Source organism: Platalea leucorodia (genome assembly GCF_965183815.1).
Source record: "Platalea leucorodia genome assembly, chromosome: 2".
Taxonomy (NCBI): Eukaryota; Metazoa; Chordata; class Aves; order Pelecaniformes; family Threskiornithidae; genus Platalea; species Platalea leucorodia.
In genome coordinates, this window is record NC_138824.1 from 116426977 (window position 1) to 116453043 (window position 26067).

General features: G+C 38.1%; 1 protein-coding gene across 2 annotated transcripts in view; it reads right to left on the reverse strand.

Annotated features, from left to right (window-relative positions):
- EPHA6 (EPH receptor A6) overlaps positions 1 to 26067 on the reverse strand; it is a gene marked incomplete at both ends in the record, with an annotated part of 510935 nt that overhangs the window by 39650 nt on the left and 445218 nt on the right. For both annotated transcript variants that reach the window (XM_082332768.1, XM_082332767.1), the window contains 2 exons: positions 12107 to 12316; positions 24478 to 24535. In XM_082332768.1, coding sequence (XP_082188894.1) covers positions 12107 to 12316; positions 24478 to 24535 — 268 coding nt within the window. The remainder of the gene's footprint in view (positions 1 to 12106; positions 12317 to 24477; positions 24536 to 26067) is intronic.

Sequence of the window (26067 nt, forward strand, 5' to 3'; positions counted from 1 at the left end):
AAAAAAAAAAAAAAGAGAGGTGCATCCAAACTTTGGGTCATTAGCACACAGGAATTCCCAGCTCTAAAAAAAAATAAATAAGACTGCATCATGATCTAGCAGTGTTGCCAAGAATTTTTGGTCTCTTCCAGCATCATAATTGTTTGCTCTCCAATTGACATAGCACACTCAGTGCAAAACACAATGCAAGCAGGGGAAAATTGAGACAGGAACATAAATGATCTCTTATGGCACCTAAAGACACAGTATGAGACTCCTCCTCTCAAGGTTCCTTCCCTGTGAGCTTTAAATATGCATCTGTGCCTGAAAAGAGACTGCTTTTAAATAACCAAGTCTAACGGGTGCGGTCTTTGTTTTAAGTTACTCTTATATGGGACTGGAGTCAGGAATTCATTTGACTATACTCAAGGCCATAGCACAGAGGAATTACATCCTGCTGTGGAATATGTCAAGATTTAATTACAAAGCTTTACAAAAGCCCCGTGAAGCCAACTGCTTCAAGTTTTCAATCCAGAAGTTTTCTATGGCTATATGCAGGGAATTTACTTTTTATGGCAGTATTTAATACGGATCATAAATTCCCATGGAGAGTGGTGCAACAAATGAAAACAAAAAATCATCCAGATCTTATTTCCTTCCACCTAACAACAGCTAAATAACAGAGTTGGAGCTGAGCTGTTTGGATCACTGGAGCTGAATGGTTTTCTTTTCCCAGTGAATCACTTACCTCTTCTGACTTGAATACCACACAGTAAGCAAATTTAGTTTCTTACCCTGTCTTTAAAAGGTGCCAATAATTTTGAATGAGAACACCCCCCAGCATACGACTAAGCTACGTTCTTTTTCAAAGCTTCCAGGGGCTTGTTCCACTTGTTCTATATATTGGAATACTGTAACCTATAGTAATTAGTGTCAGCTGACATGCTACTGAAAGCAACAGCTCCGACCTTAACAGACTGACTTTAAACTCATTAAACAGTATATCATACTGCAGGTATGTTCCAATTTATTTAACACAGTAAAGATATTTTATGATACACTACACCTTGGTCAATACTTTGAATATTAAAATACCAAGTAAACTGTGGTCCATTATTAGCAATAGCCTAACAAAACGGGTGGTCAGTATTATATTCATTCACATAATTAGCAACAAAATAATTCTGATTTTATGTCAGTACTCCTACATATTTAAGCCCTACATCTTAAGTGTGGATAGTATCGTCCTCAGTGAATGAACGTATTGCTAAAAATGTACAACTAGGTTCTGCATGTTTGCAATAGCTTCTTCAATTATAGTTTGAAAATGGGAATTCTGATTAAAAATTAAAATTAGAAAATTATAAATGCATACAATCAAGTCCATAAGCAGCTAAAAAAACAGCTGTGTTTGAAATTAGATTAGTATTCTGATGATTGTTAGCTTTAAAAAAAAAATCAGCAGTATGAGGAACTAACAATAAAATGCTATGACTGCTTAGAGTATATAGCACATACGTATGTATTAATATACTGCTTAACTCGATTGGACTCTGTTTCCAGAGACCCAGCTAGAAGGGAGAAGAGCAGTGTGCACAAATGGAAGTTTCCAAGGTTCTCAGGTCCAGCTGAGAGGTCAACAACTGTGGTGCCTTGGTCAATTTAGTCTTTCTGAAAACATCACCTGTAGCTTTCCGAGATTCATAGTTTTCATTTAACTATTATTTCATAAATGATTTTCAAGTCCATTGGCTTCCTCCCCCGGGCTCTGTCCTTGCATAGCTACTTAAGATTTGCTCAGAGAAGTAGCATTACCTATTTATATGGGTCAATACCAGTAAATTTTGAATCTTATACCGAAGCCAGACTTAACGTTCATGATTGTGAGATTACACTGTCTGTGAGTGTGGGAAAAAGAGCCCTTTTTTCCCCACTAGCTATATAACAACAAATAAGGAATGATCGTTTCCCCCGAAATAACTTTCTAGATGTTCTGCCAGTTTAATTAGATAACACCAGCCTTGGTGATGTTAAAACCAGTCAGTGCTTTGACACACCTGATGAATAATACTTCATTCTAGGCTACAGCAGAAGTGAAACATATTTATAATTTTCTTCTTAGGCAATGGAAGGTATTATTTAAGCCCTGCAGGGAAACTGACCCTCTCTCTCTGCCTTCCCCAAAGTACTAATCGGATCATTAGGTCACCAGAAGCAATAGCACTTATAGTTCTGAAAATAAGAGGATATTTGTTACATTTAAACATTTCAGAATATAAGTTGCCTGGAGAGAGAAAAAAAAAAACAAAAACAAAAACAAAAAGACCAACAAACCAAAACAAACCAACCACTTTGCAGCTTTATGCAGACATTTAATGACAACTTTTTGTAGAGATAAAGAGAGACAATCAGCAGGCTATTAAATACCCCCCAAGACAACGGTATGGTCACAAACAGTCACCTTTTGAAGGATGCCAACTCTAGAGGCTCCCCAGCTTATCCTTGTTTCTTTTCTAAATGGCATTCTCTCTTTGTAGTTGTACATCTTTTGCGTACAGCAGGGACTGAGCGATGCTGTGACCAGCTATGCAGAAGCAAGTTTAACAGCAAAATGGGTCTGCTAAAAGAGTCTCTTTCCCTCTCCACAGGTAGCATGTTCTATAGCTGCTTCATGTCTTTGGCTGGCCATGTACTCTCCAACAAACAGGTACACTTCAAACCCATTAAACAAATCAGTATCTCCTGGTAATGAAACCTGAATTTCCCAAAGGAAAGCCAATTGTATATTATGGGATTAAACTACAAATTGGAAAGTAGATTTTTAGATATAAATACGGGACAGGACACACAGAAAGTTATATCAGTTATCTAAATTCTGTCTTGAACCTAACAACAAAGAATGAAATAAAAAAAAAAGGTCTCATAAACCCTCACCTAGCCTTTGATGATGCATATTTTATATAGTGTTTCTTTGTATCTGAATTAAAAAAAAATAAAGCAAGGTAATATTCCCCTAATGGTGTGTGATAACTACAAAGCAAAATCAGAAACTCAGCACTGCAGAAAAATGTAACAATGAAAAATACCCTTTTTTTGCTTTTGAAAGTAAACTAGGGATCAATTTTATTTGAAAAGGCAAATCATATCACTGCACTCTAAAATCAGGTAACAAAACATGAACTAATTCAATTAAAATACATTTCCAGATCAGCATCCTAACATTCAAGATCTAGCTGAAGAACTTATCTAATTTAATCTTTTGTATGTTTCCTTAGAAAAGCTCGTGGCCTGGTGTTTTTCATTTGTTCTATTATTGCTTGCTTTTGATCATAGCCAAACTACAGTGAAATTGCAGATGCATTTTTGTAGGCTAGTTTTCTCCTCAGTTCTGTTCCATGATCTTCTGTTGTGTTAGCTGTTATTTAAGCTGATCATTAAGATCCACTCCAGTGTCTTTTTCTTACGATTTTTTTTTTTTTTTTTTAAACAAAGAAGTTTTTGCACCAGTCTTTTTATCTACAAAAGTTACCTTGGCTAATTTTTGTCACTATTTGCACTGCTAAAATACTAAATGATAGTCTCTGCCTCCTTACATTCTCTTACCCTTTTTGATCACCGCAATGTTTTCCCCATAACAGTGATTTTCGTTACATTTGATATTCTATATTGTTTCAGTAGTGCCACATAAAATGTTTTAAACTTCTGCAGATTTATATGCTTGCCCTGGTTGGCCTGTTTTCACTGCTGTACACCATTTCTCAAGATTATTCCTAGAGTTTTTCTGTTGGATTGTACTCCACTACATAACCGCTTCCATTTCAATTGCGATTCCTGCAGTTGCGTTTTGTTACCGCTTTCACTAACAACTGCATTTGGCAGAATTAAACTACTTAATAATCAATGTCTTCCTGAAAAATCTTGAGCATGGGATGATTTATTTTGCATCCATGCAACACATGGCACAGAATTTCACTGTGTGAATCCTGTACAGCCCCTTCTGTACAAGTTAGGGCATGTCTGTTAGGCAGGTGCAGTCCTGATTCAAGGACTTTAACAGACACCCGGCACATCCACAGACAGTTTATTTTATTGGTTAGAGTTACTCTTACTGTTTGAAGCAAGAATTGCCATAGTGAATCAAACCCAAGGTGCTCTAATCCTGTAACCTGCAGCAGTGGCCATATCGGATGTTTCAGAGGAAGGTGTGAAAGCTTGAAAATAATCCACTCTGCTACTTCTCTCTTCAGTATTTGTTTTCTTCCTGTCCTCCTTCCTTCCCTAGGCTGAAATATGAGGTTTCATATCTCTAAAATTGTTACTGACTGCAGTAACTGGATATTATTTCTTCCTAAGAATATTCAACACCCCCATCTTTTTTTTTTCTTTTAACTAAATCTTGTTGAAATCTTGGCCCAAATTGTTTTCTGTGGCAATCAGCTCCATGGTTTAATTACACACTGTGTGATAAAACTATTTCCCACCTTTAAAATAGTTTTGAATTTCCCATCATTTAACTGAATTGGATGTACGTTATGAAACAGGAGTGTACATTTTTGACATAGACCACTCATTATTCAACATAGTGTGTTTCCAGTGATCATTTGAGCCAAATTTTTAGCCTAGATCTAAGACTGTCTGATGTGAATATCCTGCATTGCTCTTGTCATCTCTGCAGTAGGCAGGTACCTTTTCCTGTTACTCCTCTGGAATAGTGGCTGTTTCAAATTGTATTCAGTCAGAGCTAAACAGATCTTTTCTGAGTGTTGGGATACCTCTCATAACCCTCACCCCTATCTCTTTCCTTCCTACAGGAGTTACCATGAATTCAGTAAAAAAATACGTACGCAGTGAATCAACAGAAAATACTCCAATAGTGGAGCGGGTTTTCAGTCTGGGGTAAATCGATCCCCGAGAGTCTGTGGAATGCTATCTGTGAAAGATACCAAAGTGCAATGTGCTGTACAAAAAACCCACAAATGAGAAGTTTTAACAAAGTTTGCACCTCCACTGGATAAATTTCAGGAATCCATACATTGAGAAAGGTTGACAACCACTGCACCAAACTATGCTTTATTGTTCCCAGACATTTTTATACCAAAAATAATCAACGCTATCACAATCAGTATTAAATGTCACAAACAGATTCATCATTTATCTCCTAGATGCTCCTTCATCGGTACTGATGCCTCAGGTCTGTAAGAAGTTCATTCTCAATCCTACTCTATAAGTCATTTGTAAATGCACACCTCCATTTTTCATAAACACACTTACAGATGACCAGAGAACCAATCTGATAAACAGCAAGGCACATACATGTAGAGTTCAATACTCTAATTTGTTAATATGAAATTGGGAGGAATCAGAGAGACAAGGAGTTGAAATCCAAGCTAGTAGAAAGGCAGAGCTTACAAATCTCCAAAAAGGCAGCAATTTTTAGATTGATTACAGTACAATTTCTTCTCTTCATTGGAAATTAAATTAGGTTATGATGAATGATGGGATGATGTTTTGAAAGTCATATTAGGAATGAAGTGCAAAATATCACCCTTTTTAGCACCAAGATATTAGGGCATACTCGTGTTGAGTTCATCAACATAATGATTTTGAGCATGAAAAAGCAAAATGCAAAATTTCCAACTGTGTTTCTCTGCCAAATGCATATTTGCAGTTCCTACTTGGGGCGGTGCGGTGAGGGAGCAAAAACAGGGATGAGAGCACTAATAATGAAGTTTTACAATTAAATTAAACCGTTTAATTTAGAAATCTCTCTGAATGAAGCTGCTTTTGATTCTCTGTACATCTAAATGCAAATTTTCATGCTTTTTTTCCCATACATTCTCAGAACTGAAATGACAGCTCTTACAGTGAGGAAGAGAATACTCACAGAAGTAGAAAGTTAGACAAAACATGGAGAGAGAATGTAATTTTATATTTATGTCTCATTCTTGTCCTTGGACCTTCCTCCTAAAGGGTCTGCCTTTGTTGTGGTCTGTGTCATATTCTGTTAACATTTTTATGTTACTAACTTTCAGGAGGCTTAAATAAACCAGAAAACCTCTTAAATGAACTTGGGACCACAGCTGGATAAAAGCTGAACAGAGAACCTAAGAGAGCAGATGTATTAAAATACTTTGACAAAGATACATATTCTCATCTTCAGGGGCTACTATAAACAAGCCAAGTAAACAGCAAGTACCATGCCCTACACTGAATAAGTTTGGGAATTTCTGTTCCTTTTAAACATGTAACTACTTATTAAAAGTAGTCACACCTCACACTGTTAGAGCCTAAAAGTCAACAAGTCTTTTGTTTAAGACACTCCTTCCTTAGGCCACTCCTTTACCTGTTGGCTATTTGTCCTTAAGCATAACCTAAGCACATTTTATCTTTGCCCAGGCAAACACAACAGAAGACAGAGGCTTGAAGGGGGCACCTGCAGGGCCTCCAACCCCATGCATCCTCTGAGAGGATGGGTCCAGCTGAAGCTGGCAACTCACGTGAAGGTGATTCATCTTACCACCTCTTGATACAAATCCCATTACACACTTTAAAACTAGTCACTGCATCTCCCATACACTGGTGCAGGCTGAGCACATTGGCACAGCTCTTATTAACTTGCTTCTTGACTTCTTGCACATGCTCTGAGCAATTAACTACTTTTTCGACAGAGTATTCAGGCAAAGTACCCATAACAGGCTTCAGCCCAGCAAGATGAAGTTGCAAAGCTTGAGGAGAAGAAATATTATTCTTCTCACAAGGCATTAGCCCATTACAAACTGTATTAGCCCCCTCATTTTTTTAGCCAGTCTCTAGTGAGATCAAATGTAAAAAACCCCTCCAGATAAGGGAAAGGCTTGGTGGGATTCCACACCATGTGCTTGGTTTCAGGCTGAGAACCAAACATAGTCACGATGCATCCTGCCTCTCAGTATGTTTCTCTCAGTTTGGCGATGACAAACTGTGCTGTTGTCACATTACATACAGAATTAACCAGTTGACAACAATGGTGCTCAACCTTACTTCACCAATTAGTTTTTAAGAAAATGGGTTAATACAGACCTTTACAGTACACAACTTCTTTTTCCTCTTTCTGAATGGCTGCCCATAATCCATTTACTCCATTGTCTCCGATTAAGTGGATTCTTAAATGTCTAGGCAATACGCTTGTCATAGCACTCAGGTCATTCAGAAACTATTGTTTGACATCCCAAATCAACTAGAAAATCATTTGCATCTTGTTTCACTTTTTAGTAAGTTAAACCTTCTCCCCCCCATACCCATTATTTGTGTACAAATAAGAGAAAATGGAAAATGTGTTGACATATGCAAATTATGTAACAAAGTAAATAATAGTAAGTCCTCATCCTGATCCTCCCAAAATTTTGCTACTTGCCAGCATTTATGTAGATTACTGGCATCAATCTACTTTGCTCCTCTAATGAATCTAATAAGCTTGAAATCTCCATGGATGGGGTATTTTATCCAACTGCTTGAGACGAGTCAGATCCTTAAAGTTCATCAAATGATTCACTATATGCAATGCAATAAATCAGTTCTCTAACTAGTATTCTGGAAGTAAGAAAATATTTTATATATTAAGGCTGAATTCAGAAATACAGCTGATAAGAGAGAAATCTAGAATATATTTATGTATCATATAATTCAGCAGCTTTTTGTCTCACTAAAAATCAGATTTAACACAGAATATTAAGGTGTCAACTTTAACGGAAATACCAGTTTAGTCCTTTTTGCAGTAGTGATACAGATCCTGTTCCAATTATATGGATTATGTACACATTTTGCTACATGTAAAAAGCTTTCGTGGAGCCTCATGGTTCTTTCTGAAATACAGGTGAACCCTGACTATGATGTAAATTCATTTAGTTTAAAACATCTAACATAGACTATCTAAAAGCAGGGATACAAGAGCCTACATGTCCTCTGCATTGACAGGAATGCTTGTTTAGACACTAGAAATGTCTGTTTATGAGCCACTGTTGCCTTGGAAACCACTACTAAAAATGAAAATTTTGTCTCCATGAAAAAAAAAACAAAAAAAACAACCCACCCATGCTCTTCAGTTATCCCAAAATTTACCTTATCTTTTCCTGATCAATCTGAAACTCAAAGATTGGCAGCCGGATGTTCCTAGCTCTTAATTCCTCCTTCGTATTCTAAAATTATATGTTGCTTAAGTTTTGCAATTCCCAATAGCAAACAGAGGCCAACCTCTGATTTCCTACCAACCCTCTTATCAAAAAGATATTTACATTCTTTGCTTCAATAGGCTGGAGGACAAAAAAAAAACCCAAAAACCCAAAGCCTTCATGGAAGTCAGAAAGCTGTTTTCTGAGATTTCAGTCTTTTCATGTACTGCTTAAAGTATTCAACAGCTCTCCGACCAGTAGTGTTGGTCCAAAATTCTTGGGAAACATAATCACTTAAAGGTGATTTGGGGCATTTGTCAGTTTTCCCATCACTACTTAGTTGATTATAGTCTCCTAAGTAGTGTTTCAGTGTGAGAACAGAACATAGTTATTTACTAGGTGGTTTCCTTTCTAGATTTTCCCTATCAGTATTATTGCTTTCCCTAGAGTTCAATTCCCGATTTTTGCCCTGCATGTGGGAGGATGTGCCAATAGAAAGAATACGAGATCTATTCTAAACCAGCAGGTAACGAGGAAGATGCATATCTTGGATGACAACAAGAAGACAAAGCAAAAGATGCCGATCATCTGACTCAAGGCTGTGCCTGCTCAGATGTGGTAAATTCACAAGGTAAGAGGGCCTTTCAGCTTATTTTTGTGAGAATACAACCTGTTTTGCCACAGAGCATGACAGCTTTATAAGATTTGGGTTTTTTGCATCAATTTGCAATCTTTATGTCTGGGAATACCTTCACACAGTATTGACCACAGCATCACAGATGTGTGGATTATAAAATTCTAATTTTTGGCTTCTCATTGGCTTCGGTTGTCTTGTAGCTCTTGTTTCCAAAGAAAACATCCAATTGTACTATTCTATTTCTGACACCAGGACTAAGACAAAAAGGGGAATAAACAATAATCACAGTGTCCTCAGAGCACTGACAGACAGTGGTGTACTAGGAGACGTGAGCTGAAAAATAATACTATTCAATATGCAGACCCACTCTGTGGATTTCTTATAGCTACAGGTACTGGGCTGTTATCAAGAAAAATCCCCGTGGAGAGGAAACACAAATCCTAAAAGCACCAGAACCTTTGTGAAAAGGACTGAGGGTTTAACCTTCATATGGCAAAAGCACAGTATGGAACTAAATAGATGCTATAAAAACCTCTAGTAATATACATGGCCTGCTGTTGGGAAGATGTTCATGATGAGGAGGACAGGTCAATGACATAATGATGGTCAGGGAAAGCTGCAAGAAGACATAAAATCCAGTATGGGGTTCTATTCTTTTCTGTTACCATGAACAACTGCTTACAGGGTGAAAGTCTTCACCAAGTCCCTCACAGCCACTGAGACAAAAATATCTTTCTTTCCCCCCGCTTTTGGCCATAGTTGTGCTGTGTACCTTTAAAAAAGCGATAGGACTATTGGACTCCCTACAGGGAACATCTGTGGGACCTGCTCAAGGGGAGCAAGACCCAGAGGATGTAGCATATGGCAGGCAAGAGCATCCCATGGAAAACTTGGCTATCACCAGATCATACAGAATGACTGCAACACGGAACAGGGACTGGAGCAGTCAGTCTGCCCTCAGGGATGATGGAAAGATATTTCTCAAGGCCCAGAGGTGACAGAAGAGAATTGGGCAGACTCAGCCACAGTGATTGAAAGTCTGGATGTGAAGACCAACTGCAAGAACAGAGGCAGCTGGTGTTGAAAGAATGATTTAAAATGCTTTTAATTTCTATTATGCTTGACTCTGCTGCTTTGAATTCTTCCTATTTACAAAGTTTCTAGTTAATTTTATAATGAAACACAGCATTTTCCCACCTGAGTTTCAAAGCTTTTTGATCATCTTTGTTGAGTTCGTGGTCAAAGCAGATTCACCTTAAACATCTGGCTGACACAGGGTCCTGCCACTGGCCGTCAGCCTCTGTGATGTCCCTTCCTTATTTGCAGTACCGTGGTGGACATGCTATAGATACCTGCTTCTGATACAGCATGTGGTTGCAACCTTGGAGGACTGAAGCAATGGCTCTGAGGTTTTCCACCTACAACAGCTGCCTCACAGACTCTCGTGTTGACCAGCTAGGTGAACAGATAGGAAAATAGCGAGCATTTCAAAGCCTGTCTCCTGTCTTTCAAGGAAGTTCTTCAGCACAGATACATTGCCATGAAATATTCCTTTCTTTAACAACATAGTGTTTCCTGATTAAAAGCAGCTCTAACTATGATGAAAAAGGCAGGCACTAATATTCTGAAAAACTACTTGTTCAGTATTGGTATCCATTAGAAACTTACAGGATAAATAATAGCTGAAAGCCTCAAATTATCATTTGGTATTTTTTCCTGAACCTAACTGGGAGAGACTGCTTGGCACTTTCCAGTGCCTTCCACCAGCTGAGCTGATTAGCCCCCGATCAGTGCTGAGCAATGTAAGTTAACTTGCCTGTCACTGGGGGCATTTGCTGCCAGCTGAGCATGCTCACACAGACAATTAGCAAGGCTCAGCCAACATGTGATAACTTGTTAAGCTGCAGTAATGTTTATTTTTCCTTTCAAGCCTCATACTAAGAAGCAGTGTGAAGCAAAAGAGGTTTTGAGAACTAAATGAGGGAAATCTCCCCTATAAAGGAAAAAAATTACGTTTCCCCCCCCACCCCCCAGCTTGTATATCAATACTGGTAGAAAACCGTGCAAAGTGACTTATTTTGCTCTAGTCAGCTTGCAGTTCTGTGTAGACCTTGTTCTAAGAAGTGGAATTTACAGTGAATTTATCAGAACACCCCTATTTTAGGCTTAAACTAATAAAAAAAAAAATATATATAAAATCTGTAATCCCATTACAATAGCTATATTGAATTTAATAGATACACCAGAGTACTTGCTAAAATACAGTTAAATGAGTTCCTCATTTTGCCATACATCACTTTTTAAAGTGAAATAGAAAAAAAGGTTGAAATAGGTCAAAATAAATTATTTAGTGCTAATTTATTATTTTTATGAGAATTCTGTCACTGTGCCCTGTCATGGGAACATACAAATTCCGTGCATTTTGTGAGAGTACTAAACAAGAATGCAGTCTGACTCTGAAATAATTTTAGTTTCAGTGATAGATATGAAGTTACTTGAAGTCAGCTTATAAAAAAACCAAGATTCTTAATGTTGTGGTAATAATCATAACAGGAATGTAATTGAACATTTTGGTATGGTGAAAAACTGCTGTATCTGAACTTGTAATTTTATTAGCACCACCACACTCCTTTCCCTACTTTCTTCATACTGCAGGTGCAATTTACTTTTTTTCTTTTAGGTCAAATTTGAACAAGATTCTCCATGCTTAAGAGTTTTTCACTTCAATGGAAACCACCCTCCCAACACCACAAACCAAACCAACCGAACAAAAAACCACCCAAAACCCATTTTCCACTATAACAAATTTACTTTCATCACATAAGGAATTTAAGTATTAATGAGATGAGACTTAAACCTTGAGAGAAAGGTCCTACATATCCTGTTAGAAAGTAAGCTTAAGTAAAATAAAATGAAAATTTGAATTTATGAATGCAAGGCTTGAAACTGTGCTTCCAACAGTGGAATTAGTGAGATTCTCTCCCCCCCCACCTCCCCCTTTTAAAACCATGTCTTTATAAATGAACACAAGTTAACAGAAGGGGAAACAATGTGGAAAAAAAAAATAAAACCAACAAAACCCAAACAAGAATGGAAAAGGTCTCCCACTTATACCTGCATATTTCCTTAAAAAAACCTTTTGCCAACGTTTATTATACATCCCTTACACAGCCAAAAATCAAAACAACTTCCATAAAGACACTGGCAGTGCTATTAAACCACAAGGATGGAGAATGGAACAAAGCCAGTTCAAACTACTGTTTGTATGGCATAGACAAATCTGAAACCAGAACAAAAGAGGCACAAGACAATCAACTGTTCAAATTAGATAAGACAAACTTACGCTTGTTGTGTAAGCAGCTTCAGGATCGTCCTCTAACACTCGTGACAAACCAAAATCAGAGACTTTACACATGAGGTTACTGTTGACCAAGATATTACGGGCTGCCAGGTCACGGTGTACATAGCCCATGTCTGAGAGGTACTTCATGCCAGATGCAATCCCTCGCAGCATGCCAACCAGCTGGATGACTGTGAAGTGCCCATCATGCTTCTGCAGGTAAAGATGCAAGTTCAAAGAACACAGCTAGTTTTCATAAATTTTGTACTAGTGATATTAACTACAGCTCATATTTAAAATACATTTTTAACCCATCCAGCCAACCTGCCCACTGCAAGCTTGTTTTTTCAAATATTTAACTTGCTCAGCAGTGCAAACTATCCCATCTCTCACTGTGCAGTTTATCCCCCCGTTCTTCCACATTTTCACACTCTCCACAATCTTTCTATTGACAGCATTTAATGTCTTTTATCCTCATTTATGAGGAATAGTTTCCCCAAATGCCATTTTTTAATAGAAGAATGACAACACAGAAAAATCCTCTCTTCATCTCTTATTTCATGGCCTCAGGAAACAAAAAGCCCTCTTTTTATTGCCTCAGCCTTGATTGTCTGCATGAAGTACTGCTGTTACCTCACTTTTGGGTTTTTGGAGGGGTTAGTTTGTTTAAAAAACCCAAACCTAGAAAATTTTGGAGCTTTACCTCATGTCTGTTCTGCACCTAACGCCATATAATCTCTAAACACTAGATTGAAAAGGAGATTTGGGCTGAAATTCAGGGGCTGTGTAGATTTTCCAAAGTCTTCCTGGCTGACTAAGCCCATTAAGCCCAGACTCGTGAATGCATTAAGCTGCTTAACTGCTACTGAAATCTACTGGAGTTGAACACAAATAAGAGTTATGTCATTAACCACACTTGTCCATCTGGTCAGTCTTGGTGTGCCTCAGTTTCCCATCCACAAAGTTAAAGTTAACACTTCCGTACCTCCTAAATCAGAAGACTCCTGAATTATGTGGCAGTAGGGACCAAGTGAGTACCTGTACAGAAATCTGATTATGGGCTTTTTGCCTGGTTTAGGTCTGCCCTATGTTCCATTTACAGCAGATTGTTTACAGCAGTATTTCTGTGACCTCAGCTGGCAGACATTTAGCTTCTCATGGATTATTCAGTGAGCCAGGCTTTTATGTTAGCAGGAACAGCCAAACAAAAACAAACATCTATTCCCTGCAAGCAAGTTAACTTTCCAGTTTCTCTTTCAATGCCTTCAGCATTGGGCTACAGGCAAGTAGCAGTGTCCCGATCAGCATTCAGGAGATTTCTATTGCTTAGCTCATACATTTAAGCAAAATGATTTTTGTAGGGGAGAAGTTCTTTTCCTGCCTCCCAGACAGAGAGAAGTTTTGTGTTACTTGCTTCTCATGTTATTAATCTATCTTCTGAGATGAAACAATACTCGATGAAGACCTGCCTCATATATATTATATATGTACTTATATCAAGAAATAATATATTCTTAAATAAGTCATTTTGTGTGCATAACAGGCTGCTAAATTGAAGAAGTTATTTGCCTATGAAGAAGTTGGAGGAACTAGTTCTTAAAGTCACTATTGTTCAATTAAACTCTATTGGGTACAAACAGAAAGAAGGACAAACTTAGCAAACAGAAAAGGCAGAGACAATGTGGATTCTACAATCTGTAAAACTTGCAGAGTGTCTTGAGACTCTTTCAGTTCCTTTCATAAAATCAGTTGGAAGAAAAGCCCAAGTGTAGTAGTATATGAAAAACCTGCATTACGGGCAACATTCATCAGTTACTGACCAGTAGTACTATGTCAGGTTATAATAAAACAAGACAAAAAGCAGAAAGAAAATGGGAAAAGGAAGATAAGCGTGGTTGCTGCATAGTTCGGTTTCCAAGCTAACATATCAGAATGCAAAAATTCAGATACTAACACACCTCATCACGTAGAGCATCTCACAGCTTCATCATACTTCTCAGCAACACTTGTATTTAAGGAGCCGTAATTCCATCAGTGGCCAAACACCACAGCCATCTCACAGACTTCTCCAAACAAAGCATATTTAATGACACTTCTTTGAAACCAGCTATTTATGGCCAACTCAGAGCAACTTTTCCCCTTGAACATTCTCATTGTTCCTTTTGGGTCAGTGCTCTGGAGCCTTTTTGTCTCTAGACTCCCCATGCAAAAGTGGAGGCAGAACTCTCCAAGCACTCATCACACCTATAAGCAACCCCCTTCCTTTGTTGTCTCCACCAAAGCCACCTGTAAGCAGTTAGCTCTGCAGACGACACTCAGCTGAGGGTGAAGACACAAGTATGATAACCAGACATTTTAGAAAAGGCCATCCCCTGTTATGGGGATGCAAGAATAAGGGGAACCTCTCAGAGTCCAAAACATGCCAGTGACAGATATTTTAAATAAAAACTTTCCATCTAGCAATTAAGAAAAGAGAGACAAAAGAGAATATTCTTAAATACTTTAAGTCTCTTCCAATAAAGGAAGGGCATGAACCCTATCCAATATTTTATGTAATGAAGCCACACGGGATTTGGGTTTTGCTTTTTATTTAATAACTCTAAATGTTTAATTGACTCAAAATTTATTAAGCTGGTTGCAAACAGTTAATACTCTTCACACTTACCCTGTATGGATAACTTTTTTTTTAGCTAATGGTAGAATTAGGATTTGGAACAAAGCGCCTATGACTGACTTTTGCAAAACAACCAACCAAGCCCCCCTTGCCCCCGCAACAAAGCACCGAACAAAACCACCCCCCCAAACCTCTAGATTCTACCTCCTTATCATCATTAACAGCTCCATTCTTTCAACAAACCTCAGAGTCATCTGCAACACCTCCCTTAACCTTTTGTCCCCTTGGGTCACAAGCATTCATTCCGTCCTTTTTTAATTTGTGCTCTTTCAAATCTAGACCATGCTTGACTGATTTTTCATAAAACATAACCTTTTTCTGCTCTTTCCAAATCTCAGTATTTACCTTACCAGTATAGCAGAAATGCCCGAGTTAAAAACAATCTCACACTTTTGCCATTCTCTCCCTCCGTCTTTCAAATTTCTTTGGGCTTCTGCCTTGACACAAAAAGTTCAAGCTTCTTATCTCCACCTTTAAAGAAATGACAGACCTGCTAACATACCAGTTGCAATTTTATTCTGTCCTCCTTCTCCCTCTGTATATTTCTCTGAATCCTCTGCATCTGTTCTTCTCTATCCCTTCGCATGCTTGATTTTATATTGTTTCATTGCCAGCCTTGCAGTTGGAACAACTACATTTCTCCTGTTGGCAAAACAGTCTCCTCTCTCTCAAGTCTCTCTGTAATCACTTCTGCATCAGTTTCCATGCCAGTTGTATTCCCTTACAATCTATTATCTTCCAATACATCAAAATATTTGTCTGATTTAAGCTGATCAGGACAGAGACTATGGGCCATATGTAACCCTTGGAAAATTCAACTAAGTTGCTGAAATTATACCAGGTATGAATCTGGCCTGATATTTTCAGCATTTGCAAATCCCCACATACATCTGTGAGTCAAACCAATCCTTTGGCAACTTTCCATTATGTCATTTCATTCGCTTGTCGTACAGGGACATAAAACACTTATCTGAATGATATGGTGGTTGTTATCCAGGGCTTTATTCTGATTCCCATGGCTTAGACTTGAAATGTGCTTTTGATAGGATTCCCACTGGGGTGTTAAGGGTGTTAATCAATACTGGCAGCAATTCAGACCCCAGTGGACTGGACTTACCACATTTATCCTATCATCCCATCAAATTTTAATCAGGCTTTAATGGCTTTGCTAAATAAACTTTTCTCATCAGCTGAGTATAGATGCAATATCTGAGTAGTTGTCATTGCATTTATGCAGCCCTGCAAATGCCCTGAAAAAAATGTTTTTTCATTCAGCTACAGCTTGCCTTTGAAAACCTTATGTACATGAAATATTATCCTGCTGTTACAGACCTTTCAATAGCACTGATGCATAATGGGCTGGTGAAGAGGGTTAGTTACTTTAGGGGAGGAAGGATGAGATCCCAAGTTTCTCTTGTTGCTTTTCACCCTCTAGTTTCCAGCTCTAGCGTGTACTAGTTCAGTGCTTTCCTACAAGCCCATGGAATTTTTCTTCAGAAGATTGTTTCCATTTTACTACCGAGTAACCTTTCGGAGGTGTGGTGGTTGAATTTTTCTCTACTGTTTCTGGACTTTTGTCTATTCTAAAATCCAATTCTTTATTTGCCCTATAGGTCAGAGCACTTTTATGCCTTTATATTCTGAGAAGCATACAGGAATTGCTACATGTCTAAATATTTACTGCAGACAATTTAGATCTTTAGAATCCATCTTTAGATGGAGAATAGCATTGAAAATGGTGTGTCTATGTCTAACTTAGATCATATTCACTAATGACAGTTCCTACCAGTCACTATATGAAAGATGTAGCTTTTGCTATGCATTTATTGTTACTGTTCTACCGTGCAAAGTAAATGGTAGAACTTTATCAGGATGAATCTTCCAAAATTCAAGCTGCAACTTGGTATTTCCTGGGAGTATAACTCATGCTTCATACTACCATGTAGATCCACGTGTCTGTTACTGGTACTGAATAAGGTCAGCTGTCAATTTCTTCTTTAATCAACTGTTAACAGGATTTCATACAATTAGTAATACCTAATTTCATTAAATTTAATACATAAAAAACTGAAATTACTTTAGCTCCTTTTAAATGCTACTGAGTGATCCTACACAAGAATCTAAGTGCCTCTTCAACCATTATAAATATGGGAAATCTTTTTATTATTAAAAGAAATGTTGCAAGATGAAGTCCTTCCAAAGCTTATTTTAGGATGCAATAGCCATCCTCAAATCTGGACAGAACAGCAGCAGTAGCCTTGCAGGCTGTGACCCTGTTTTCCTTACTCAGCTACAGCAACAAGAAGGGGATGTCCTGGAATAACCAGGTGTCCCTGCCCACTTTGGTGCATTGGAATATAGCTGCCACAGAATCACAGAGCTGGAAGGGACTTTGAGGGGGGATCAGATCATCTGCTCACCCAGTGCCATTCCTGGTATGCTTTTCTAACCTGCACTTAAAGACCATTAGGGCCAATATTTCTTATCTTACCCACTCTATACCACATCTTAAATAAGATGTCCACTTAAATAAGATGCCTCCCTTGAGCATGGCACTTTCACTGGCACAGAGTTCAATTCCTCTTTGCAACTGCTTTTTATGCCTGTGAAGACTAAATATCTCTCTTGCGTTTTTCTTTGCACTTAACTCGGATTCAGTCCACAGATGTCATTTGCTTGGCAACTATTCTTTTTGATTTTCTTGTGGACTCTGCCCACCTACTCCATACAGTTCCTGAAGCATTAAGGTTCAAACAAGACACAGTACTCTGAGGCCTTGCCGACGTGAAGCAGAGAGGAAAAGTGACTTCACAGACCTTGCAGGGGATACTCCTGTTTCTGGATTCCATTGTGGTATTTGCCATTTTCACAGCAATGTGACGCCCCTGACCTTCTGCAACCTCTAGAGTCATTTCTTCCAGCAGACTTCTTTCTGCCCACTTATTCTCTGTCCTCTATAGTGGATTATTCCAGCCTCAGTGGAGTATCGTCCCCTTGTCCTTACTTATTTCTAATTAGTTTTTAAAACTAATTAGTTACTAAAGTATTTCTTACATTTGTTGTGATGTTTTTAAATTCTAGCTCTGTCCTGCTGCCTGCCTGTGTTCCTACTTGGCCTTGCATTGCCTGAAATTTCATAAGTTTAGTTGCAGTCTCAGGATCCAGAAGGTTAACAAAAATATGGGGAAACACAGACTGCAGAATAATCCTACTTTGTATATCTTTCCATCCAAAGTCTGTTCTGTTTGTACAGTATGTAGCCAATACAGTGTCCACCAGCAGAAATTTCATGAAGACCATATTTCTCCAGCTGCTCATAACAATCTCATGTGAGAGAGTTTTAAAGTCTTTACTAAAGTCAGGATTTATGATATCAACTGCTTCTCCCATACCCACAAAGCCTGTGCCCTGTTACAAAAGGAAACCAGACTGTTTGACATAATTTATTCTTGACAAATCCATGTTGGCTCATTCTTATCTCACTGTTATCTTTAAGGTGCTCATAAATACTTTTCTGATAATTTGTTCCAGAAATGTTACAGCAGTTGACATTAAGCTCACTGGCCTGTAATTTCTTGGCTTCTCTTTTCCCTTCTTTTTAAAGACATGGATGACATTGGCTCTGTTCTGATCTCCTGGTTTCTTACGTATTCTCCACAAATTTGCAAAGATAAAGAGCACACTGAAAGTGTCCACAGTACCTATCAAATTCTTTTTGGTTTCAAATACAAGACAGTTTGTAATAAATTTCTTGTTGCTCAGTAGGAAGAATATCTACAGTGATTAAAAATACCCAGCATTTCTAAATGAACTTCTCACAGCAGTAGCAGAAATACTGTTTTCTACCTCCTTTTAGCAGGGTAAAACATTGCTTGAGAACAAATGTTGGCTCTGTAGCATCAGTGACAGCTTCTCAGTGTAATCTTAGATCACATAAATACATGCTGCTTACAATTTCACTATTAAGGTATCACATTCATTCAAACTCAGTTTCTAATTGCTCAATTTGTTTTTTGGTTCAGAAAAAAATATTGCTATCAGCAGTCTCCAGTGCAGGTTTTCTTCTTTACAGAGTCATTTTTGAAAGCAAAATGCCACCTTTATCCTACCAGGAAAGGAACATGCCTCCAATAAATGAAAGTGCACAGGAATGCTGTGTGTGAAAGCAAAAGAAGGAGGATTAGTTATGAGCTCTAATGTTGTTGCCTCTCTGGATGCAGATAAATAATAACAGGAACCATTAAACTTAGGAAAGGCCATCTGGCCCCTTTTCCCCAAAGCTTACTCTGTCTAGTGAGACCGTGTTAGATGGATATACAACGTATACTTTACAACATCATTTTGTAGAACTTTCTACAGGTCTTAATTTTTCTCTTTTTTCCCTTTCTCCCAAACTCACTAAATGTAGGTGTCTGACGCAGCATCTAAACTCTAGATGAAAAAAGGGTGAGCCTGATAGTAAAGCTGCTCTGAGAATAACTTCATAACAATTACTGCATCGAAGAGCAATATATCATAATATTTTCTCCTTCTAGTAACATTTTTTTTTTTCATACATTTTTAAACTTATCTTAGCCTCTGCTAGACATGCCTCAGGGGATTAAAATTTGGTGATGAATTCCAGGGTTTCATTTGCTGTACAGTCTGCTGCAGTTAGTGCTCTAAGGCAGTTAAGCATATTTTTATAGAATCATTAGAAAATATTTCCTTTGGAAGAACAAAATATATTTTACAGCATTTTTACCTACTATGCATTGCTGTAAATAAATGCAACTTTTTTTTACAAGTATTTTGATTTTCTGAAGTGGAAGGAAATATATCAGTCACAAGTTTTATAGGTAGGAAGAAGAGTATTACTATTGCAAATAGTAACAATGAAGAAAGCAAGACAACCCTGTGGTTACCCTAGGTAGATGAATCCCTTCCTCCTACAGCTCAGAGATTCACAAAACTGGGCAAGACTGGAGCGTCTTTCAAACCTAAACATCTGTCTCTTCAGGGTACAGTTAAGGGAAAATGCTGCAAACCCCAAGGAGCTTTTTCCCACATTAATCCCTGGAGAGCGCACATTCCCTTCCTAATAAAGAAGGGTGAGCAAATACAGTGCAGTGGATACAGCTGATAGATTATTTTAGTCTCAGGCCTGCTACAGAACCCGCCACAGTACCATAAGTTCTCATCTGATTAATATTGCTGTGTCCCTGGTTCTTTTAGTTCATTTTACGTGACTCTAGGTAGCCAACCACAAACAAACATCCGCAAAAGTCAGCTTCTAACTGCATTCCTTTTCTGTGGCTTAAATTCATGCCCATACTGAACGACGCACAAGGAGGGTGAGCGCAGACCACAGCCAGCAGATGCTCTCCAGGTAGCATTCTGTGCAACTGAGCCCAAGAAGCAGTAGCCCCCCCAAACACACAAGCCACCTAGCCTCCTAATCACCCCGTTCCTGTCTATGTGATACTAAATCAAATTACTTTAGCCAAGAATGACCCTTTAGATGGAGCTGTGAAAACAGTAGATGAGATTTAACTCTAAATAGCTCCATAAGTCTGGAAGGCATCTACTGAGAGAGCAGGCTGAGCCAGGGAGGGTATATCAGGGTGAAAGGACCAACCTCGGGGTAAAGGACTTTTATAGGAATTATTGCAATCATCTGACAGGCAAGACTGAGGGAGATGTTGTGGTGTCCAACACAAACAGCTAAGGAGTGAAACTAGGATTCAGACCCGGGTTATATTACTGTATCATGCTCTGAACAGCTGCATGGGCTTGGGTGCAATGTGGGACTCATCTCCGTTTTCCTTCAGCAAAATGGGCTTGCATTTATGTCATGTGTGAAGACTGCAAGTTCACCAAGGAGTGATTCAATAGCCATGTGGTTTACTTAGTCATGGCCATGCTCAGAGAACAGGCATCTCAAACCCACATCAGTAGCAACCTGCTTGTTAAAAAGGTTTTGTGTTCTTTAGGTTTTTTTCTTTTTTTTTTTTCTCTGTTATGCATCTCTCTTTGTTGTCTTTCTTGTTGTATCTTCTATACTCTGTATCAACAAGCCTGAGCAAACATATCTGATTGCAACTATCCTATCTAATTACTGAGTACATCTTTCTATCAATACGGATAGCTGCCCTTTCAGCTCTTTGTGGGTTTATTATTTTCCTCATACGTTTGCAGAATAAGTGATTGCTAAGATCTCCATTATACAGGCAGGTGACTGTAACGTAAAGACAATGTGTCCCATCCAAAGTCTGTGTGTGAAGTTGGTAATGGGAAATTGTACCTGGATCTCTTCAATTCCCAAGCTGAAGTATCACCCACTTTCTTTCCAAGCACAGATTAGTCCTATCTGGGAGCTGCCGGAGTAATACTGAAAGACGAGCCTCTAGCCCCTGAAGAAATACTAAGCTGCAAGCTCACATCCTTTTTCAGAGAAATCTCGCCAAGTGTTACCAGAGTGAAGCCACATGTACCTTATTTCTGGTCAAATAAGCATTCCCTTGACAGAAAATTTCAGGTATACTTTTGTGAGATGATTAACTTACATGCATCAATCTTCTATGAGAAAAAAAGATAAATGAGTTTCATTTTATGGAAATAAGATTTATATAATTGCAAAAATAATGCAGGGTTTCTGAGGAAAATTTAGTATCAAGTGTCTCCAGCAATTTAGGATGTCTGGTGGTTCACAATTGCTATAATTAATTACCATCATCTTACAGAATTGGTTCTAATTAGCTGATGCTTTTCCACTAAGAATATATCTAAAGCATCTTCATGTTGCAAGTGCATGCCAAATTTTTTCCCCAAAAGCTGAAAGTTAGCAGCCAGCATACAGGATATTTTGTCAGGTGGGGAAGACATAATCTAGCTGAGCTTGCTGTTTAATTCATACAAATACCAGAAAGGAAGGCACTGGTTTGGGGACCTGGCCACAAAACTGCAACCAAAATACAGCACTAAGTAAGAGGAAGGATGAGTGTAAGCTGCTGGCCTGGAATTCAGGGGAACTGATTTCATTTCTGCTCTCTGCTATGCACTTTGTGCACAATACTGTGCAGATCACTTAACGTCTCAGTGCTTTATTTCCCCATCTGTAAAGCAAGGAAGTAAAGGCTATTAAGGGTTTAGGGGTCAAGGGGAGTTTTACTTGGAGTTCATGATTCCTCGCACAACTCATGCTGGCGTGAAAGCTAACATCCCACCAAGGCCACGAGGAGGCTGATGGCAAATGTCTTCCATGTGGAGTCTTTCTTCTGGAATACCCTCACATGGTTCATCACAGATTTTCACTTTGAAATTGTAAGACTGACCCATTTTTGCAGGCTTTTGGAGAAGGACAGCTTGGAGGGATGTGCTGGTTAATTTTTGCAGGTTCTGGTGTGGGTGGAAGTATTTTTGATTGTGAGAAATGGATTTTTTCCCCTTTCTGTAAAAACACTTTGCACTGTAACAAGTGATTCTTTTAAATAATAAGAAAGATAGACTATCTTATAAGCCCTTCTAAATCTCATCACAAAAGAATTGTTATATTCACCGAACAGCTTTCATTAGGATTGCTAAAGATAAACCCTCTCTGCTTCTTTGTATTTTCACAAAAGCTTTTAAAAGTGTAGACTTATATCTGCAGGAAACAACTATTATTAATGAAGTAGCTGGATTTCTTTTTAAATAGGTTACTTTGCAGCCATTTGCTCTGCTAATTATTAACAGAAATGCTGATGATATATCTACAGTGCTTTGGGATGCTGAATATTAGTCCCTTTAGAAAGCATTTTAGGAGAATAAACCATATCTGAAGTGTGAATTGAAACTGTAAAATAATATACATGGAAACCAGCTGCAGAAATGATTAGCTCACATTTCCCCCCAGCAGTTCTGCCTACAAATATATCTGATGCAATGTGAGAAGTATTGCTTCACAATAACATCATAATTTTCTTGATGTCAGTTTCTGTTTAAGTATCCTAATAACTAGTAACTATTCTGATAAATAAATGCATGTGAAGAATAATTGCAATATAGATATCATACTAGAGCAATTCAGAGAAAGGTAATTCTCTCTCATGAATTATTTCAGTATTTGGTTTTATTCTCTTCTATGAAATTCTGCACACACACACATGCACAGACATGCGCACACACGCACACAGCAGAGTTTCAGGCCCCGGCATGTCTTCCTGGGGCACTGCTGAAAAATTACAGACCGGGGAAGCCCCAGGTACTCAAATCAGCTGCAGTCTGTCTGCTGCAGATGGATAGAGAGATGAGCCAGAAAGACAAGGGGGGTGATTTTTAAAACCTACCCAGTTTCTAAGAAGAACTTGATGATATCAAACTCTCTTCAGAAAAATACTTGATTTTGAGAGATTAGTAAATTCTCACCAGAAACTGTGGTGCTGGTGTGTTTCTGACAACACAGCAGATATCTGTCATGTGTCTTGACAAAGGAAAACAAAAAATTATTTGGGAGAGTCGATGAAGAGGACGGCAGGAAATGCTAGAGAAAAAATACAATGGAATAATCAAAAGCAAAAGGAAGGGAGAAACAATGTCTCGAGATATCTAAGATAATGGCTCTGATGTATTCTCAGGGTAGTATCCTCTGTTCCAGATGCTCTTCTCCTCTTGCAGCTACCTCTTTTCTCGACCTGCTGTCAAACAAGTACTCTCCGTGTCACTTCCTCTCCCTCCCACTGATTTAGTCTTCTTTCTAAAGTGTTAGCTGCTCTTTCTCTCCTGCTTATTCATTCTTTGCTCTTAGCAGTTCCTTTTTCCTGCCACCATAGTATCCTTGATCATCATCGTCTAGATTTTCCTGCAAATATTTTCACAGCTCCTTGTTGAACACCTCTCCTTTGCACTTGGGATACCCTTTCAAACAACTTCACAAAACCATAGGCCCCCGATCACCTGCCCCGACCTTGCCTACAACCCCAGCTTCACCATTCTGCAAAACGGCAATGGCAAGGCAGCGGGCTAGTAAGGATTGACATTTACTTTTTAAGACAAATTTGAAATACTTGACAATCAAATTATTCACACAGGGTCTTTTGTCAGTGGGCCTCTGGAGCATTTCCAGGTGTTCTGTTAACAAAGAGACCATTTTAGGATAAGTTTAGCTTTCCTTCTACTTTTCTAAGAAAAATTAAATACAATTGTGCCAACATATTATTCATGCTTTCTGGAGCCCTTCTTTAATGTTTATTAGTGACCTTTGGGGGTTAATTAATGCGAGGACATTTCACCCATGAACTGTTTTCTAATTTGTTAAATGCAAGTAACCATAAATAATTATAAATCAATTACTGAGTCTATTCTACACTTCACCAACCAAAAAAATCATAACTAAGTATTTTTGAAAGTGATTGAGAAAAATGAACCGCTTCCATAAGGCTAGGCATTTGTGCTTCAATTTATCTTTTCCTTCACAAAACCACTATTTGAAATACATTTTGCTAAATATGGGAACTTATTTTGTAGAAGAAATCAATTACATTCTTAAGTTTAAATCTTCTTTTTTTCCAGCTATGCTCTAATGTATCACTGTACCTTAGAAATGTACCCTGGGGAAAATGCTTCTATTCTTCACTAAAAATCCATGAATAACATTATGTAGAAATTAATTTACAATAAATGATTTAAAATCTTAACCTAGAATGGCGTCTTATTCAAATGTCATCAGAAAATGGCACCTCACCCGCAGAAAAGAGTCAAGGGATCCATTCTCCATGTATTCAACTACAATCATTACTGGTCTGCCTGCAAAACAGCAAAGAAACACATCAGGATTATAGACATATTATGGGGCTTTTATAATTCCAACTCTTTTGCACAGATTATTCACAGTAGTTAAATATGTTACCCATTTTCAAAATCCTCATTTATATCACAAACACAATTCTCTGTGTTATTCTCTAAGAATTATTTTCTACCTTTTTTTTTTTTTTTTGTGGTACTGGATTAGCTGAATGTGTATCATTCACTCCAGTGTATTCTCCTCTTAAAAGGGATCAAAGAAGAGCCTGCTATTTCCAAATAGCAACATTTGCTGTGTAACATTTTGGAATATAGTTGAGTTAAGGCAAAAAAAAAAAATATTCATAAGCCATGTCCAAGGAATTACAAACTCAGTGCCATTATTTTCCTCTCAAAGAAAAATATCTCAATGATTTAGAGCATACAGATAGACAGATAGAAGGGGATGTCACAAAAAAAAAAAAAGTCTCCTAGATGTATTGGGTGTATATAATCCAGAAAAACTCTGAATCCATATGTTTGTACATACATAACATATACACAATGTCATTGATATCAAAGTTTTGCTCAACTAGCACAGCTTTCCTGTGTGGTTCCAAGGTAGAATCATATCCAAATTGAAGTAGAATAACGCATTACATTTAGTTCTTAAAAGAATATCCAAATCTGAAGATAAACTTTTAAACTGGGTACTTAACTAAATACCACTTCACGGCTGATACCCAGGAATAACTTACCACTCTTGAAGTGCTTGACAGGAGAGGCCCCATTAGCATGCTAATCAGGCTACGCAGCAAGAAGTTTTTTAGAATTGCTAATATTACAAAGGAGCCATTCTAATATATGCAAAACTAATGTAATGAATAAGTATGTCAGTAAGATTGGGAAGGAGGTAAAAAGTCTTAAAATGGCAAACTGTCCTTTCCCTGAGAATGCCTGTCTCCTTCGGGGTTTGTGTGAAACCGGGGTGTGCCGAGTGGTGACACCACACGCCCACCCATTTCACTTTCTCAGTACAACACTAGCTGTTCCAACATTTTTCAAATCCAAAGGAAGCCTCTTCATGACTTTTTTTTTTTCTCTGCCTCTCAAACTATTTTTGTGTTTTATTTGGACGAGGGGATGAGAAACAATCACAGTGTTCAGGGTGAGAAAGCACAGAAGTGCATTATGATTTTTCTAGCACAATTGTCCATTTCTGTACATGCTAACTTTCTGCTCAGCTTGGTTAACAGTGGAAGTGTTTATTAAACTGTCCACAATATGCAATAAGCCACAGCCAGGTATTTCTCCTGAGCTGTTACAGCTAACCTTGAATTTAAAAAAGTGAATGAGCTGTTTCTCTGTTCCTTCCCAGCATGTTGAATTGGAGTTCCAAGTACCCTGGTGATGCTCATTCACATGGTTTAGTCTAGTCTTTCTGGAGTTCCTCACAATATTCTCTTGTTTCTTCCCATAAAATTTGGGCTTCTTTCTGTATTCACCCTCATGTTGAGGTCCTCAATGAATAAAACAGTGCTTCATAATGTTG